The sequence below is a fragment of the Cebus imitator genome, unplaced genomic scaffold (genome assembly GCF_001604975.1).
Source record: "Cebus imitator isolate Cc_AM_T3 unplaced genomic scaffold, Cebus_imitator-1.0 Scaffold129, whole genome shotgun sequence".
NCBI classification, from domain to species: Eukaryota; Metazoa; Chordata; class Mammalia; order Primates; family Cebidae; genus Cebus; species Cebus imitator.
The window spans coordinates 6713687-6732856 of NW_016107444.1; the positions used below are offsets into that span (position 1 = coordinate 6713687).

The 19170-nt window shown below is 38.8% G+C and overlaps 1 protein-coding gene across 1 annotated transcript in view; it reads left to right on the plus strand.

The window, feature by feature from the left end:
• LMLN (leishmanolysin like peptidase) overlaps nt 1–19170 on the plus strand; it is a 43629-nt gene that overhangs the window by 6748 nt on the left and 17711 nt on the right. The window contains exons 2-7 of the mRNA XM_017541025.2: nt 8209–8306; nt 9875–9905; nt 11047–11129; nt 11626–11743; nt 14234–14412; nt 17941–18046. Coding sequence (XP_017396514.1) covers nt 8209–8306; nt 9875–9905; nt 11047–11129; nt 11626–11743; nt 14234–14412; nt 17941–18046 — 615 coding nt within the window. The remainder of the gene's footprint in view (nt 1–8208; nt 8307–9874; nt 9906–11046; nt 11130–11625; nt 11744–14233; nt 14413–17940; nt 18047–19170) is intronic.

Here is a 19170-nt window from a genome sequence, read left to right on the forward strand (position 1 = left end):
GGAGAACCAATCTAAAAAAAAAAAAAAAAAAAAAGAATGTGATCTATCCTGTTGAACGTTTCACATGTACTTGTAAAGAATATATATTCTATAGTTATTTTTATTTTTTTAGAGATGGGGTCTCACTGTGTTGCCAAGGCTGGTCTCGAGCTCCTGGACTCAAGCAGTCCTCCTGCCTTGGCCTCCCAAAGTGCTGGGATTACAGACAGGAGCCACCACACCTGGCCTATTCTATAGTTATTGAATATAGATTTCTATACATGTTAATAAGGTGAGGTGATTAATACTGTACTTCAGATTTTCTCTATTAAAAATTTTTGGCCAGGTACAGTGGCTCACACCTGTAATCCCAACACTTTTGGAGGCCGAGGTGGCAAATCGCTTGTGCTCAGGAGTTCAAGACCAGCCCGCGCAACTTCACAAAACCCCGTCTCTACAAAAAATACAAAAGTTAGCTGGGTGTGTTGGTGTACACCTGTAGTCCCAGCTACTTGGTGGGCTGAGGTAGAAGGATCACTTGAGCCCAGGAGGTCAAGGCTGCAGTGAACCAGGTTGGCACCACTGTGCTCCAGCCTAATAATGACTATATTAATATAAGAGAAAATAGGCTTATTTGGCTTGTTTGTGGTTCAAGCTTACGTGCGTTTCGTTTCATTTTCTTACATTTACTTGTGTGTGTATGCATGTGCGCTTGTGTATTTTAGGCATTACAACATACGTCTTTTGTTTATTACATCTTTTTTTTTTTTTGAGACAAAGTCTCTCTCTATCGCCCAGGATGGAGTGCAGTGATACAATCTTGGCTCACTGCAACCTCCACCTCCTAGGTTCAAGCGATTCTTCCACCACAGCCTCACAAGTAGCTGGGACTACAGATGGGTGCCGCCACCTGGCTAATTTTTGTATTTTTGGTAGAGATGAGATTTTGTCTTGTTGGCCAGGCTGGTTTCAAACTCCTGGCCTAAAGTGATCCACCTGCCTAGGCCTCCCAAAGTGCTGGGATTATAGGTGTGAGCCACCACGCCCAGCCTATTACATCTTTAATGTTAATATTGTCTTATCACACTGCCTGGGACATCCAGTATGATGTTGAATAAGAGTGGTGAGAGTAGGCATCTAGTCTTGTTTCTGATCTTAGGGGGAAAACACTGTCCTCCACTGTTAAAATATTAATTATGGATTTTTTTTGATAGATATGCTTTATCAAATTAATAAAATTCCCTTCTATTCCTAGTGTGGTGAGAGTTTTTTTAAAAATCATGAGTGGATGTTGAATTTTCTTAACTATCTTTCATGCACCGGTTGATATAACCATGTGGCTTTTCTTTTTTACTGTTGATATTATCTGTTACATTGATTTTCTTTGAATGTCAAATCAGCCTTGCATTCTTGAGATGAACCTCACTTGGTGATGCTTTGTTACCCTTTTTACATTTGCTGCATTTGAATTGCTAATGTTTTGCTGATGATTTTACATCTATATGTTTTTATTTTTTAGAGACAGGGTGTTACTCTGTCATCCAGGCTGGAGTATAGTGGCACAGTCATAGCTCGCTATACGCCCTTAAACTACTTGGCCTAAGCCATCCTCCTGCCTCAGCCTCCCAATTAGCTAGGATTGACAGCCACCACACTCAGTTCCTTTATTTTTATGTTTAATGGATGTGGGGGTCTTGCTATGTTTACCAGGCTCATGTGGAACCACTTGACTCAACCAGTCCTCCTACCTCGGCATCCCAAAGCTCTGGGATTATAGATGTGAACCATTTCACCTTTATATCTGTATTAATAAGGGATATTGGTCTGTGGTTTTTTTTTAATTTAATTTTTTAAATTAAATTAAAATTTTTTTTTTTTGAGACAGAGTCTTGCTCTGTAGCCCAGGCTGGGGTGCAGTGGTGCGATCTCAGCTCACTGCAACCTCCACCTCCTGGGTTCAAGCAATTCTTCTGCCTCAGCCTCTTGAGTAGCTGGGACTACAGGCATGTCCCACCATGCCTGACTAATTTTTTGTATTTTTAGTAGAGATAGGGTTTCACTGTGTTAGCCAGGATGATCTTGCTCTCCTGACCTTGTGATCTGCCTGCCTCGGCCTCCCAAAGTGGTGGGATTACAGGCATGAGCCACTGTGCCCAGCCTTATTTTTTTATTTTTATATTTATGTTTTTTACCAACTACTTGCAAAGATATTGGTCTGTAGTTTTATTTTCTTTTCCTCTCTAATAATAACTTCAGGTTTGGTATCAGGATAATGCTGGCCTCATAGCATGAGCTGGGACATAGCCCATTTTCTTCTATTTTCAGGAAGAGTTTCTGTAGAATCAATGTTGTTTCTTCCTTAAATGTTTAGTAGAATTCACTAATTAAGTCATTTCATTCTAGAATTTTCATTTTTGAAAGTCATACTTTGATTTTGGACAATTCAGATTATTATTTCTTCTTGACTATGTTTTATTAAGTATGTCTCTCAAAGAATTTCACTTCGTTTAAGTTGTCAAATGTATGGACATGAAGTTTTCATTATATTCCTTGATGATCATCTCTAAAGGGCCATAAAGTCTCTCTAGTGATATCTTCTGTGTAGTTTCCAGCATTGGTAGTTTGTATTCTCTCTGTCTTTTCTTTTCTTTTTTGAGACAGGGTCTCACTCTGTCGCCTAGGTTGAAGTGTAGTTGCGCAGTCACTGCTCACTGCAGCCTTGAACTCCCAAGCTCAAGCATTCCTCCCACCATAACCTCCCAAAGTGCTGGGATTATAGCTATGAGCCACCATGCCCATCTTACTGCTTTCTTTGAGTTCAGTTTGTTCCTTTTTTTTTTAGTATCGTAAGGTAGAACCTTAGATCATGAATTGGAGATCTTTTTTCTAAAATAAACATTTAAAGCTTATCCGTTCCCTCTAAATACTAGTTTAGCTGCATCCCACAAATATTAACTTGTAATTTTATTTGTATTTGGTTCTAACTATTTTCTAATTTCCTTTGTAATTTCCTCTCCAAACTAAGGGTTATTTAAAAGTTCGTTGTTTGATTTTTTAAAAATATTTGGGGATTTCGTTCTGAAATTGCATTCTTATCAAATTTTATTATTGTTGGAAAACATCCTTTTTACCAGTTCTTTTATATCTTAAAGTTTGCTTTATGGCCCAAAATATGATTTAGCTAAGTGAATGTCCCACACATTCTTGAGCAGAATGTACAATACAAAATATTGAGTGTTTGCTCCAGTGATTACAGTATATGTAGTGTACTTATGACACCTACTTAAACTAAAACTTAAAAAATAGTCATGTTAAATATAGGAAATTTCAACAGCATAATTTCATTTATTTCTCTCTTACTGGAATATATATTACTTCTTCATATATTATAAACCTCACAATTAGGCCAGCATAGTGGCTCATGACTGTAATCCCAGTACTTTGGGAGACTGAGGCTGGCAGATCACCTGAGGTCAGGAATTCAAGACCAGCCTCGCCAACATGGTGAAACCCTGTCTCTACTAAAAGTAAAAAAATTACCTGGTCATGGTCGTGGGCACCTGTAATCCTAGCTTCACAAGAGGCTGAGGCAGGAGAATCACTTGAACTCAGGAAGCAGAGGTTGCAGTGAGCCAAGATTGGACCACAGCACTCCAGTCTGGGCAACAGAGTCTGAGACTCTGTCTCAGAAAAAAAGAAAATAAATAAAAAAAATAAATTTAAAAAAAAACTTTACAATTTAAAATTTTACAATTTTTGCTTTAAGTATTTATTTGTCTTTAAAGAATTTGAAAGAAGAAAAGAAGTGTATATAATTGTGTTGAGGGTTACCAAGACCACTCCAGGTTTGGCGATTGCTAGGTGGCCTCGCCGGACTCCGCTTGTAGTTATACTCACAACTGAAATTTATTACAGTGAAAGCATACAAAGTAAAATCAGCAAAGAAAAAAGATCATGGGGCAAAGACTAGAGGAAATTAGGTAAAAACTTCCAAGAGTCCTGTCTTAGTAGAGTCACAAAGGACCTGCTTAATTCCTTCAGCAGTGTGTTGTTACAGCATGCACAAAATGTAGTCTACCAGGGAAGATCACCTGATTCTTAGAGTCCAGGGATTTTATTGGAGGCTGGTCATGTAGACAGAATTTCAGCCACTGAAATTTCAGACTCCAGAAGCAAGCAAATGTTCAGCATATGCCATATTGTTTCTGTAAATAGTTTAGACACAATGAGCCACCCTTATAACCTAGTGAAGTTTTAGATCAGTATAGGGAAGTGCTTACCATCCAGGTACCCAGATGCCAGTCAAAGGTCAACCTTACCACTGGGCCTTCCTACAGAGAACAAGCTGTATTTGCACAATAGTCTTTTATATCTATTTATATGTTTACCATTTCCACTAGTCTACATTCCTTCCTACAGAAGCAGGTTACCCTTTAGTGTCATTTCCATTCCCACGAAGAACTTCCTTTAGCATTTCTTGTGGTAGGTCTGCTGATGATGAATTTTTCTTAGGTTTATCTGAAATGTCTTTATTTCCTCTTCACTTTTAAAGGTTAGTTTCATTGGATATAGACTTCCGTGTTGAATTTCTTTCTTTTAGCCCTTTACTGTTTATTTCATTGTCTTCTGTACTTTACAGTTCTTGATGGAAAGTCAGTGCCATTCGTACTTCTTTTCCCTTCCTATATATAATCTTGTATTTGTCTGTTCTCAGACTGTTATAAAGATACTACCCAAGACTGGGTAATTTATAAAGGAAAGAGGTTTACAGTTCCACATTGGCTGGGGAGGCCTCAGGAAACTTAAAATCATGGCGAAGACAAAGGAGAAGCAAGGACCTTCTTTACATCGCAGCAGGAGAGAGAAGTTCAGGCATGGGAAATACCAGAGGCTTATAAAACCATCAGATCTTGTGAAAACTCACTCACTATCCTGAGAACAGCATGGGGAAATATCCCTATGATCCAATCACCTCCCACCCTCCAAACGTGGGATTACAATTCAAGATGAAATTTGGTTGGGGATACAGAGCCAAACCATATCAAATGTGTTGTTTTTCCTCTCATTGCTTTCAGTATTTTATCTTTATTTTCAGATTTCACAAGTTTGCCTATGGTATACCTGCGTGGTGTCTGTGTGTGTGTGTGTGTGTGTGCGTTTTAATGCGACAGAGTCTTGCCCTGTTGCCCAGGCTGGAGTTCAGTGGCACGATCTTGGCTCACTTAAACCTCCACATCCTGGCTTCAAGTGACTCTCATGCCTCAGCATCCTGAGTAGCTGGGATTACAGACATGAGCCACTGTGCCCAGCCTCATTTGTTTTTTTATCCTGCTTGAGGTTTATGAACTTCTTGGATCTGTAAGTTGATATCTTTCAGCAAATTTGAAAAATTTTAGCTGTTATTTCTTTCAAATATAATTTCTCCTGTCCTTGTAGGACTCTAATTACATATCTGTTAGATTGCTTGGTATCCATTCTCTGAGGCTCTGGTTTTTTAAATTTTTTAGTCTTTCATATTTCTCTTCTTTGGATTGGATAATTTCTCTAGATCTATCTTCAAGTTCACTGATGCTGCTGCCATCTCCAATTTTCTTTTAATTCTTTTCAGTGAGTTTTTTTTTTTTTTTTGGAAACAGAGTCTTGCTCTGTCACCCAGGCTGGAGGGTGATGGCGTGGTCTCGACTCACTGCAACCTCCACCTCCCAGATTCAAGTGATTCTCATGCCTCAGCCTCCGGAGTAGCCGGGATTACAGGTGTGCACCAACATGGCCCACTAAATTTTGTATTTTTAGTAGAGACGGGGTCTCGCCATGTTGGCCAGCCTGGTCTCGAACTCCTGACCTCAAGTGGCCCACCTGCCTGGCCTCCCAAAGTGCTGGAATTACAGGTGTGAGCCACCGCGCCCAGCCCCAGTGAATTTTTTAGTTATTGTACTTTTAAGCTCTAGAATTTCCATTTGGTTCTTTTCATAGTTTCTCTCCTGAGGTTCCCTATCTACTTACTCATTATATGTATGTTTTCTTTTAAGTTCCTGAACACATTTAAGCTGCATTAAAGTAATTGTTTAAATTTAGGTCATTTTAGGGTCTGTTTCTATTCCCTGCTTTTTTCCCCCAGTGTGGGTCACATTTTTCGATTTTGTTCTCCTTGCTGCTGATTTTTTATTAAATAATGGACACCATAGGTAATGCGTTGTAAAGTGTCTGGATTCTGTTGTATTTCTCTGAAGTATTTTTTTTGTGTTTTGTTTGTTTGTTTTGGTAGCTGGCATTTAACTTAACTGTGTTCAAAATTCCAAACTCCGTATCTCCTGTTGTTGGCAAGTTATTCTTTGCTGGGTTTTATTGCATACATTTGTAATTTTGTCGTCAGACATGGAATCTAATGGTCTGTTAACAATTTGACTGGGTTTCATATGCAGATTTTGGGGTACCTTCTGTGGCTTCTTCTCTTGCAAGATTTCCTCTCTAACTTCTGACTTGCTGGTGATGCAAATTCTGAACATTTTGCTGTAGCTCCTCAAGTCAGGGAGGCTCTGACCTCCTGCCACACCAAGAGATACAGATTGGGTACTGTGCTCTCAGGCAAAAGTTAGACTTGCAAATCTCAGAGTTATAATTCCTGTATTCTAACAGTAGATTCTTCCAAATTCTTCCTGTCTTTCTCCCTCCCCCAAGAACTGTCAGAGATTGTATTTTGTCCGGATTTTGTAATGTGTTATCTGCAGGGAGATTAGTCATGTAATGGGTTCCTAAAATGTACCATATCCATTTGCTGTGCCCAGACCTTTCTGATGGTTTTTTAATGGCCATAAAATAATCTGTTACCTGGGGATAGGTTGGAATGGAATGAGTAAAAGACTGGAGGTAGGGAGTCAGGTCGTTGTAGTAGAGCAGGCAATAAGTATTGTGAAAATCTGTGACTATTACTATATTAATAGATCAAACACATACAATATAGTTGTTTTTCTACAAAATACAAAATTCTATTTTCTTATGTAAATCTTCAGATTGTTCATTGTTCAGGTTCATTGCTGGAGTTATATTAATGAGATATTATATAGTTCATTTTTAGTTTAACAAACACATTTTTTTCTTCTATACATTTAGGGTTCCATAAAGTGCTGATACTGCTGAAACCTTTCTTGTCTTTTTTTATTCATCCCTGAAAAAATGATGTAAATGGTACATGAGAACGGGAGAAAAAAGTTCAAAATGAAAAACTCTTTTGTAAATAAATTTTTGTCCTATATTAAAGTAATTGAAGATACTTTTGGTTTCTTCCCATCATTTTCTGAAGACCCGAAATTGGCAAAACTGGAATTTATGTAAGAAACTACAAATAAGTGACAGAGAACCCTAAAAGCCTATTGACAGCTACTGTTTCCATAATGATTTAGTCATGTGACTTGAATTCATGGTACTTGTCTTCCAAATGATAGCATTTGCTTGGGAGATCTTTGAGGTTTAAGAATGCTAAAATGGGCCGGGCGCGGTGGCTCAAGCCTGTAATCCCAGCACTTTGGGAGGCCGAGGCGGGTGGATCATGAGGTGAAGAGATCGAGACCACCCTGGTCAACACGGTGAAACCCTGTCTCTACTAAAACTACAAAAAATTAGCTGGGCATGGTGGCGCGTGCCTGTAATCCCAGCTACTCAGGAGGCTGAGGCAGGAGAATTGCCTGAACCCAGGAGGCGGAGGTTGCGGTGAGCCGAGATCGCGCCATTGCACTCCAGCCTGGGTAACAAGAGTGAAACTCCGTCTCAAAAAAAAAAAAAGAATGCTAAAATATGCTGGCCGCAGTGGCTCACACCTGTAATCCCAGCACTTTGGGAGGCCAAGGTGGGTGGATCACGAGGTCAAGAGATCGAGACCATCCTGGCCAACGTGGTGAAACCCTGTCTCTACTAAAAATACAAAAATTAGCCGGGCATGGTGGCACGTGCCTGTGGTCCCAGCTACTCGGGAGGCTGAGGCGGAAGAATCGCTTGAACCCAGGAGGTGGAGGTTGCAGTGAGCCGAGATTGCACCACTGCACTCCAGCATGGTGACAGAGCAAGACTCCGCCCCCCCAAAAAAAAGAATGCTGAAATGGTGGAATTTGGGCCAAGGGACTTTTTCTCTGTGTATTGTACTTGAAATTTAGTTTGTTAATTTTAACTTTAGATCTCAATGGGTTAATCTATATGTATTTTTAAAAAATTTTCAAATTTGTTCCCTTTTTTCAGGTCATAAATAAAGTTCATCTTAAGGCAAATCATGTAGTAAAGAGAGACGTTGATGAGCATTTAAGAATCAAGACTGTTTATGATAAAAGTGTCGAAGAGTAAGTACATCATTATATTGTCATCTTTTACATTATTAGTCTAAATGTTAAAGATATTTTCACCTGTTACCTGAAGTTTTAAAAGTCTATAGATAAAACTTTAAAAGGACTCATGTAGCTTCAAAGTGGAATTAAGCTGAAAATGCATTTGAGTCTGAAAATATGAAGGCCATGGAATATGATTAAAGTTTATATATCATGAATAACTTTCTTTTTTCCATCTTCCTTTCCTGGTAAATCATGAACAATTTAAACAGAACAAATGTGGATCTACTTGGATGTGGACAGTAATAGACCCAAAAGTTCTCTTCAATTAAAAACTCATGTTACTGGAAAGAGGTCCTGTTCCAGACCCCAAGAGACGATTCTTTGGTCTCTCACAAGAAGAATTAGAAGCAAAGCCATAGAGTAAAGTGAAAGCAAGATTATTAGAAAAGTAAAGGAATAAAAGAATGGCTACTCCATAGGCAAAGCAGCCCGAAGGGCTGTGATTGCCCATTTTTTATGGTGATTTCTTAATTACATGCTAACCAAGGGGTGGATTATTCATGCCTCCCCTTTTTTAGACCGTGTAGGGTAACTTCCTGACATTGCCTCGGCATTTGCAAACTGTCATGGCGCTGGTGGGAGTGTAGCAGTGAGGATGACCAGAGGTCACTCTTGTCGCCATCTTGGTTTTGGTGGGATTTAGCCAGCTTCCTTATTGCAACCTGTTTTATCAGCAAAGTCTTTATGACCTGTATCTTGGGCCGACCTCCTGCCTCATCCTGCGACTTAGAATGCATAATCATCCAGGAATGCAGCCCATTAGGGCTCAGCCTTATTTTACCCAGCCACTACTGAAGATGGAGTTGCTCTGGTTCAAACATCTCTGACACTTGGAGGAAAAAATAAGTACTAATATAAACAATAATAAGAAAGTTTATGAAATTATTAACCAGAGAGATTAGTCTGATTTTTTTTTTTTTTTTTGAGACAGAGTTTCGCTCTTGTTACCCAGGCTAGAGTGCAATGGCGCGATCTCGGCTCACCGCAACCTCCGCCTCCTGGGTTCAGGCAATTCTCCTGCCTCAGCCTCCTGAGTAGCTGGGATTACAGACACGCGCCACCATGCCCAGCTAATTTTTTGTAGTTTTAGTAGAGACGGGGTTTCACCATGTTGACCAGGATGGTCTGGATTCTTGACCTCGTGATCCACCCGCCTCGGCCTCCCAAAGTGCTGGGATTACAGGCTTGAGCCACCGCGCCCGGCTAGTCTGATTTTTATTTCATGTAAGTGGGATCCAGAACACAGATAAATTATGAATCTACAGTAGTTCATGAAGAGCTGTTAGGAGTGGTCTTTCCCTATCCTTTCCAAATGAATGAAATGACATGATCATGCTTAGTGCCATGTTGTGGCACAGAGTAAACTCTCAAATACTCAGTGAGGTAAGTTGAAATTTTGGAGGACAGTTATTTTATGCATATAGGATTCCTTGGGGCTCTTTACAGATGCATTCTGAACAGATGAGATAGTGCTACACCTCTGAGAGGTAATTCTTATGTTTTTATGTCATTATTTTCAGGTTGCTCCCTGAGAAAAAAAATCTTGTAAAGGTATGTAATAAATACTCATAGCTTGAATTGGACATTTACAATTTTATTATATGTAAATTCTACTTCATTAAAGTAAAATATATACATGACTTTTGTGAATGACTGAATAAAAGGTGTTGGTAGTGAAAGTATTTATCAAAGGTGTCTTTGCGATGCACTCATGAAAACTTCGTTGGTATTTGGCATTAAATTAGTCATTTTAAAATAATTTGTTAGTCTTCTCCTTTTATTGCTTGCTCTCTCAGGTTTTTGGGGAGCAAATCATTCAGAGAATAGGGTGAAAAAGACAATTTTTGAAATACATTGAGAACACTGTTCTCTTGGTGGAAATGTTTATTTTCCTGAAGATTGACCTGATAACCACATTAGATTTTTAACTATATGGAGACACACACACACACATATACACACACACACGCGCGCACACACACACACGCAGACACAGACACACACACAGACATGCACACACACACGCACACATGCAGACACGCACACACACACGCACACATGCAGACATGTACACACACAGACATGCACATACACAGACATGCACATACACGCACACATGCAGACACACACATGCAGGCACACACGGACACACATGCAGACATGCACACACGCAGACACACACATGCACACATGCAGACACACAAAGCCAGTTGACTATGGGCCACAGAAATTGGTGAGTTTAATTAAACATAAGATTTTCTTAACATAAACTATTTTAGTGTTGGAATCATCTAAGTCAGCCTGTCATTCGTAGTAATCTATATTAATATAGTTGAGATATATTGCAGTTTTGTTAAAGGTATAGTATCAAAGGAAATTAATATTTAATTAAAAATAAAAAATAGTTGAGATACATGTTTTCTGGCTTTCTATTTAAATGGGGTTAGGGAAGGAAATGTCTACCTAGTACTGTTTTCCCAAGTTGAACTAGAAAATGGGGAAATTCTTTTCCTACTGGACTTACCCTCTTCCTACCCCTTGCTCTACAACCTTGACCAACTAGTATCTGTATTCCATAATTATAAAGTGTTTCCCGTTTGTCCCCTTAGTCATTAATATCCTGTGCTTGCTTGTTTTAAATATAATTTATCTCTTCCTTATAATTCTAACTGTTTTTTTAACTTTTATTTAGAACAAGCTTTTCCCACAAGCTATTTCTTATTTAGAGAAGACTTTTCAGGTCCGTAGACCTGCTGGCACTATCTTACTTAGCAGGTATGTCTCATTAAATACAGGTGATTTTCTTCGGCCACTCAGTACTCTGCCTTTCCCATTCTACAAATATGGCAAGATGTGAAGCTTATACTAGAATTTTATTGTGCTTATTCTTAGAGATCAAACTGCAAGGTATTTTAAAAGAATAAAAACGCATCTGCTGGATAATCATTCTTTCCCTGATCTTTCATTATGTGATGGCCTACTGAATTTTTTCGGGGATTTGGTTGTCCTCTGTTCTCCAAATCCGCTTTTTCCCATGTTCATGTGTATACAGTGTTAGCTTTATGAAGCATTTGAGTATTTAAAAACTCAAATCATTTAGAAACCCAAATTTCCTATAGAACCCAAATTCTTTCTTAGCCTACTTTCCTAACTAAAATAGTAACGTTATTAATGAAGTAACATAGCAGCTACCAGTTGATTACCATGTTTTTAACTGCTACATAATATTCTCTTTTTTGTATTTAAACTTTGATTTACAAATGAACTTAAGACAATGTGCCACAAACCAATACCTCCGGAAGGAAAATGATCCTCATAGATACTGCACTGGGGAATGTGCAGTGCACACAAAATGCGGCCCAGTTATTGTTCCAGAGGAACATCTCCAGGTATTTCATCCTGCTCTTAGCAATGTTTTTACACTTGAGGAGATTTTAATTTGTGAGTGTCAGATCATTTTTACAGATTCAAGGTCAAAGTCTTAGTAGGTTCCTTGGTCTACAAAAAGTAATCACAGTTAGATATGCTGATTTTATTCTTTCATTAGCTTTCAAGTGAGTTTAATTATATTTTCTTTCCTCACTCCTCCCCACAGGCCTCCCCACCGCTATTTATCTTGATCTGCTGAATCTGTTCAGCTTAGAACGTTATCTTTCTCTTCCAAAATCTCTTTTGGCCAGGTATATACCTCAGTTTTTTAAAGGATAGTCTGACATCTCTTAATACAAAAAATATGTGTGCTTCAACCCAACCTAGAAATTTATTGCATAAAATACTAATGGCTGCATAATATATGTTCAGAGATGTTCTTTGCAAAACTATAAATATGCCTATTTAGGGTATTAGTTAAGTTATGGTAGTAGAATACTGTACAGTTGTTAAAAAATGAAATAAATCTCTATGAACTGACTTGGAAAGAAATTTAAGCTCTTACATGAAAAAAAAAGGTTGCAAATCTTTTTATTTTTAGCCCATTTTATTTGAAAGTATGGAACACAGAAAATAAAAAACTATCAAACAGTCTGGAAGCATACACATGTTAAATCTGGATGTATATAAAAATGTTAATGGTGTTCTTTAAGAGATTGTTGGGGAAAGTGGTTTTCTTTGGTAAGTTATGGAGATTTTTGTGATGTTCTGATTTTTCATATTGAATATTACTTATATCAAAAAAATAAAAAATTAAGGCCGGGCACAGTAGCTCATACTTGTAGTTCCAGCACTTTGGAAGGCCAAGGTAGACAGATTGCTTGACTCCAGGAGTTCAAGACTACCCTTGGCAACATGGTGAAACCCTGTTTATACAAAAAATTAGCCAGGTGTGGTGGTGTGTGCCTGTGGTCCCAGCTACTTGGGATGCTGTGGTGGGAGGATTGCTTGAGCCGGGGAGGTGGAGGTTGTGGTAAGCTGTGATCTTCCCACTAAACTCCAACCTGGGTGACAGAGTGAGACCCTGTCTCAAAAATAAATAAATGAATAAAAATATCTCAGATTATGCCTAAGCTAAGCTATTGCTTAAAAAAATACAAGGCCCGGTGTGGTGGCTCATGCCTGTAATCACAGAATTATGGGAGGCTGAGGTGGGCAGATCACCTGAGGTCAGGGATTCAAGACCAGCCTGGCCAACATGGCAAAACCCTGTCTCTACTAAAAATAGAAAAATTAGCCAGACATGGTGGCGGGCACCTGTAGATCCAATTCCTCTGGAGGCTGAGGCAGGGAGAATTGCTTGAACCTGGGAGGTGGAGATTGCAGTGAGCCAAGGTCACACCACTGCACTGCAGCCTGGACAACAGAGCAAGACTCCGTCTTAAAATAAACAAAATAAATAAATAAATAAGAACACAGCATGTTGTCATTAACCAGTCACTGTGCTTTACAATAGGTGTCTTGAACTTATTCCACTAACTGTAAACACATATTCTTTGACCAACATCTCCTCAACTCCAACCCCTTACAGTAATGGATTTTAAAAATTATAAATGTATGTGTTAGAGAAGGAAGAATAAACAATGTATTTTCTGTTAAATGAAATGAGAATTTGTTTTTTTTTTTCCTCTGTAAGCATTGCTTATACCTTAAATAAAAACAATTTACTGATTTTTCTGTTTCTGATTTGGAGATTATGATTATTTGGGAATTTTGATAGAAGTCGCTTTCAAAAAAGCAACCATTACAGAGGCAAATAAGATTTGCCAGGCAGGATGTGGTGACTCATGCCTGTAATCCCTTAATTCTTGCACTTTGGGAGGCCAAGAGTTCAAGACCAGCCTGGTCAATATAGTGAGACCCCATCTATATATATCAAAAAAAATTTTTTTATAATAAAAGATTTGCTTAGAAGATTAGAAACAAGGGTAATATCATGAGATGACTTTGACTTTACCTTACATACCTTTAGATTGTTTGAATTTTTGACAAGATGTGAATTATAATAGGAAATATATTTCCGTTAGATAAAAAATTTTTTACCACTTAGTTTAGACTTAACTGTAGATTGAAAGAAAGTTGAAAAGAAAAAAAACAAAAAAACATTCCTTATAAGAAAATCCCTTCGTCTAGTTTCTGAGTTTTAAAACTTTTTATATTTCTGTCTTTTTAACATCCTGCTTGGTTGGCCTTCCTTTGTGATATCTTATTATTTAATTGAGGTTATAGGTTTATGATCATTTTATGTAAAGTAGACATTTCAGTAAAATAAATCCAGAATTAGAGCTAGGTATTGAGTAGACAAGGAGGTATGGATTTTGATATAAGTTTAGAGATAATAAAGATATAATTTTACTTTTGTTTACAGTGTAGATTTTACTGTAAGATTAAATGCCACTGTAGCTAACTTTGTCTCTGGTCTGGCTTTCTGTTGTCCCCTGTGGGTGCAGCAATGCAGAGTCTACCGTGGGGGTAAGTGGCCCCATGGAGCAGCGGGTGCGCCAGACCAAGAAGGCATCCCGGATGCAGACTTTGTACTGTACGTTGGTGCTCTGGCCACTGAGAGGTGCAGCCGTGAAAACATCATCTCCTATGCAGCCTACTGTCAGCAGGAAGCAAACATGGACAGGTAAACTTTCCTCTGCAGCCTACTGTCAGCAGGAAGCAAACATGGACAGGTAAACTTTCCTCTGCAGCCTACTGTCAGCAGGAAGCAAACATGGACAGGTAAACTTTCCTCCGAGACTTAGTGTCTAAGGTCTAGTATGGGAACTCTTAAAGCAAACTGTGTTTTTAGTGTTAAGATTACAGGAATCTTGCATTTGCCAGATTGCCTTTGGTAGACAGAAGTAGCATGCTGCCTGGATTTGGAGTGGCGTTAGGGGACAGTGATTAGACCGTTATTAATGTGGTAACCCAAGTTTTTAGTCAAAGTGAGAGAAAAGCCAAACACTTCATTTGACTTTTCTTTCTGCCATTCCTGTTCCATTTTGATCCTATTGTTTTTGCCAGTATTCCAGAGAACAAGTCTGCTGTTAAGTGGGCCTGGTGCGGTGGCTCACGCCTGTAATCCCAGCTCTTTGGGAGGCTGAGGTGGGAGGCCCACTTGAGCCCAGGAGTTCAAAACCAGCTTGGGCAACACAGACCTCATCTTTTCAAAAAATAAACAAAATTAGCCAGGCGTCGTGCATGCTCCTGTGGTTCCAGCTACTCAGGAGGCTGAAGTGGGAGGATTGCCTGAGGCTGAGAGGTTGAGGCTACAATGAGCTGTGGTCATGCCACTGCACTCCAGCCTGGGGAACAGAGTGAAACCTTGTCCCCCACAAAAAAGAAAAACAAAAGGTCAGGTGCGGTGGCTCACGCCTTTAATTCCAGCTCTTTGGGAGGCTGAGGTGGGAAGATCACTTGAGCTCAAGAGGTTGAGACTAGCCTGGGCAACATGGTGAAACTCCATCTCTAAAAAAAATACAAAAATTAGCCAGGAGTGGTGGCATGCGCCTGTAGTCCCAGCTATTCAGGAGGCTGAGATGGGAGGATCACTTGAGCCTGGGAGTTGTAAGTCGCAGAGAGCTGTGATTGTGCCACATGCACTCCAGCCTGGGCCACAGAGCCAGACCCTGTGTCCACAAATAAATTAAAAAAAAAGTCTACTGTCAAGAGAATTTTCTGTCCAGGTGACTACCACTCTAAGGAAACAGTTTGAACTTTAATTTTAGCACCTTCTATGCTAAAACTGTTAAAATGTTAATAATGACTGTTCATCTAATATCATTTGTTATATGTGATTCACTTAGTTAAATATTACTTGAAAATTCAGAGTTCTCTTTATTTACAAAAGATTTCAAAAAATTTTCCTGTGAAGCAGCCCAGCCTTGAAACGAAAAGTTATGTATGCAGAAGATTGCCTGTTGCATACCAGACAAATTAATTAAAGGCCGTAGAAATTGCCATATGTCTAAGAATAGATTGTATGTAACATTCTGAAATCTAGGTGAGATTAGATTTGAGATTAACTGACTTCAAAGAGAGAGGTAATCTTTTTTTTTTTTTTGAGATGGAGTCTCTCTCTGTCACCCAGGCTGGAGTGCTGTGGCGTGATCTCGGCTCATTGCAACCTCCACCTGCCTTGTTCAAGTGATTCTCCTGCCTCAGCTTCCCAAGTAGCTGGAACTACAGGCGTGCACCACCACGCCCGGCTCATTTTCATGTTTTTAGTAGAGATGAAGGTTTCAGTATGTTGGCCAGGCTGGTCTCTAACTCCTGACCTCAGGTGATCTGCCTGCCTTGGCCTCCCAGAGTTCTAGGATTTTGACCAATTCATGAATTCTGTGTTAGAATTTGAGCCATTTGACCAATGGATAGATGTTTAACACCTTAGCAAAGGTCCTTTCATGCACGTGAATTAGTTATACTAACTTCTCCTAGATTTGTTATGAGAAAAAGCAGTTACATTTTTTTTTGAGATGGTGTCTTGCTCTGTCGCCCAGGCTGGAGTGCAGTGGCATGATCTCAGGTCACTGTAGCCTCGACCTCCTGGGTTCAAGCAATTCTTTTGCCTCAGCCTCCCGAGTAGCTGGGATTACAGGTGCATACTAAAACATCTGGCTAATTTTTATATTTTTAGTAGAGACAAGTTTTCACCATATTGGTCAGACTGGTCTCAAACTCCTGACCTCTGGTGATCTGCCTGGCAAGGCCTCCCAAAGTGCTAGGATGACAGGGATGAGCCACTGCCCCTGGCTTTAAGTTACTCGTTTTCAGGGAAGTGAAACCTTCCCTTAGAATTGCTATATTGCATTAATTCATTTCATGAATATTTGAGTGGCCAACAGACTAGGTAAACAAGATGTACATGTGTACCTGCCTCATGGAACTTATGGATTACAGAGGGAGACAGGTATTAAATATTCCTGCAAATAAATATGTGATTTCAAAGTATGATAAATGCTTTGTAGAAAATAAATAGAATGCTGTCACATAGAATAGAATAAAAGAGCTTTAGATGAATTGAGCAAGGAAGACCTCTTTGAAAAAGGGAACCTTCAGCTGCAACCTGCACATTGATAGGCTTTAGCCAAATAAAGAGATGTGTGAAGAGCTTATGCAAGGCAAAAGCCATGTGTACCTGTTGCTGTCAGAAGCCACTTCAGTGGACACTGTGTTGGAGGACAAGTTCTTGGAGAGGCAGACAGGATTGTTTTATTCTAAGTGCTATAGGAAGCCCCTGAAGAGTTTTAAGCCTGGAAGTGAAATCCATTTTGTATTTTACAGGTCACTGTGGCAAATTTTAAATAAATGAATTGTAGTCATACTTTTTCTAATTCTAAGTCTGTGCCTATTACCTATGAAGAAAAGATACAGTATTTAAAAAGTTTGAATAAGATAAATGTACTTTGTAAATAGGCAATTATACTTGGATGATCTTTGCGGTACATCTATGTGAAATGTTAAGGTAGTGGTAGGAGAGCTGAGCTTGCAGTTGTTTAGCATTGTTCATCGGCCACAGCTTTTGAAAGACAGGTAGGTGCATGGTGGAGCTGAATTACTCTGGACTCTTGAGTCCCAGTCTGCCCTTGGACTCTCAGGTTCTAGGCACAGAGAGAGATGTAGAAGTGTGTAGATTCTAAATGGTGTGGAATTTGGAAGAAGATGGTGGGAAGGTAGAAATATTTATATGAATGTAGGCAGTGTTGGAGCAGGAGAAAGGGAATAGCAAACAGAGATAAGAAGAGTCAACACATTTCAGCAGCCTGAGCCATTCACTGATTGCCCCATTTTATAACTGGTTTCCCTCTCTGCCTGCTTGTCTCCGTGCCCGTAGATGAAATGCTGAAGTCACATATGGATTTTGCAAGTAAAATGGTGTTAGAATTTGAGCCTTTGAGTTCATTCTTTTTTGGGCATTATATTGATATATTCCAAAAAATCACTTTAAAGTATAATCAGTGATGCCCTTTTGTGGAAACAAGTTTTGATTTGCCATGCCATAGGAAAGCAGAGGATACATGTCTTGAAAGTAAAAGATAGTGATGGTACAAAGTAACATTTGATACTTCGCAAAGATTTCTCTGTCCTTGAGCAGTGTTTGATGGAGAAGTAAGTGTTAATAAATATTGTTCTGTAATATAATTTAAAAATTCAATGTCTGTTTTGACAGGCCAATAGCAGGATATGCTAACCTGTGTCCAAATATGATCTCTACTCAGCCTCAGGAGTTTATTGGGATGTTGTCCACAGTGAAACATGAGATTATTCATGCCCTGGTAAATTCTACTCTTACTGTTCTTTTCTTCATGCCTTGATTTTCTGCTTATTATGTTATCATTTTTATACATATATTGCATTTTAAGATGATGTGGATTCCTAGATTCATGTTCAATAAAAATACAAAAATTAGTGGGGCATGGTGGTACACACCTGTGGTCCCAGCAGCTACTTGGGAGGCTGAGGTGGGAGGATGAGCCCAGGGAGGTCGAGGCTGCAGTGAACCAAGATTGTGCCACTGCACTCCAGCCTGGTGATAGAGGCAGACCTTCTATCAAACAAACAAACAAAAAGATTTATAAAGATTTTTCCTCTTTTAAAATTCTAAGATTTAAGAATTAATGATGCTGAAAGGACTATGAAAGTCTATAGATATGGCTGAACCCTGGGCTGCTGCTGCTTTTTTTTTTTCCCCTATGAAATGTTTTTATTTACAAAATCAGATTTGCTTTTTACCTGTTAATAGTTTTAGACCTTCCACAGTACTTTATCTTCAGCAGGGGTATAGTTTTAGCTTGCAAAAATAAGTTTCACTAGTTTTATAGTAAAGAAGAACTGTCCTTTCATTTTTCTACTTTACAAATTAAAAAAAGTAAACTTATATGGAAGCCAATTTATTGGCTTAGTCAGTTATGACACATAGGGGTATGAACAAAGAGTTTGTGCTTCAGAGAAAAAAACAAAAACATAAGAAAGCCTGTCCCAAGTGTCACCTCCATCAGAGTGCTTTCTTGCTTTATGTGATTCCATATTGGTCTATTTGTTCTTTAAAATGTCATCAATGACTGCTACAAGGGGACTAATCTATTTAACTAGTCTCTTTGGTAGTCATTTTAATCTTGGGTTCATGGTTTTTTTTTTTTTTTTTTAAATCCCTCTATTCATTTTACCTCTGAATTTATAGCTATCAGGTTTATAAAAGTAACCTAGAGGCCTTGGTTATTACAAGTGAAACCATGGGGTTTGTTATTGAGTTCATCATCAGCTCTTTCTCTATAAATATTTCACATCTCTGATCTTAAATAAATTTAGCTACAAATATTAAATATTAAAAATTAATTTGGCTACAGACAAAGTTAAAGGTAGGGTAATTGGTTCTTCATATATAAACTAAGCATTTTTT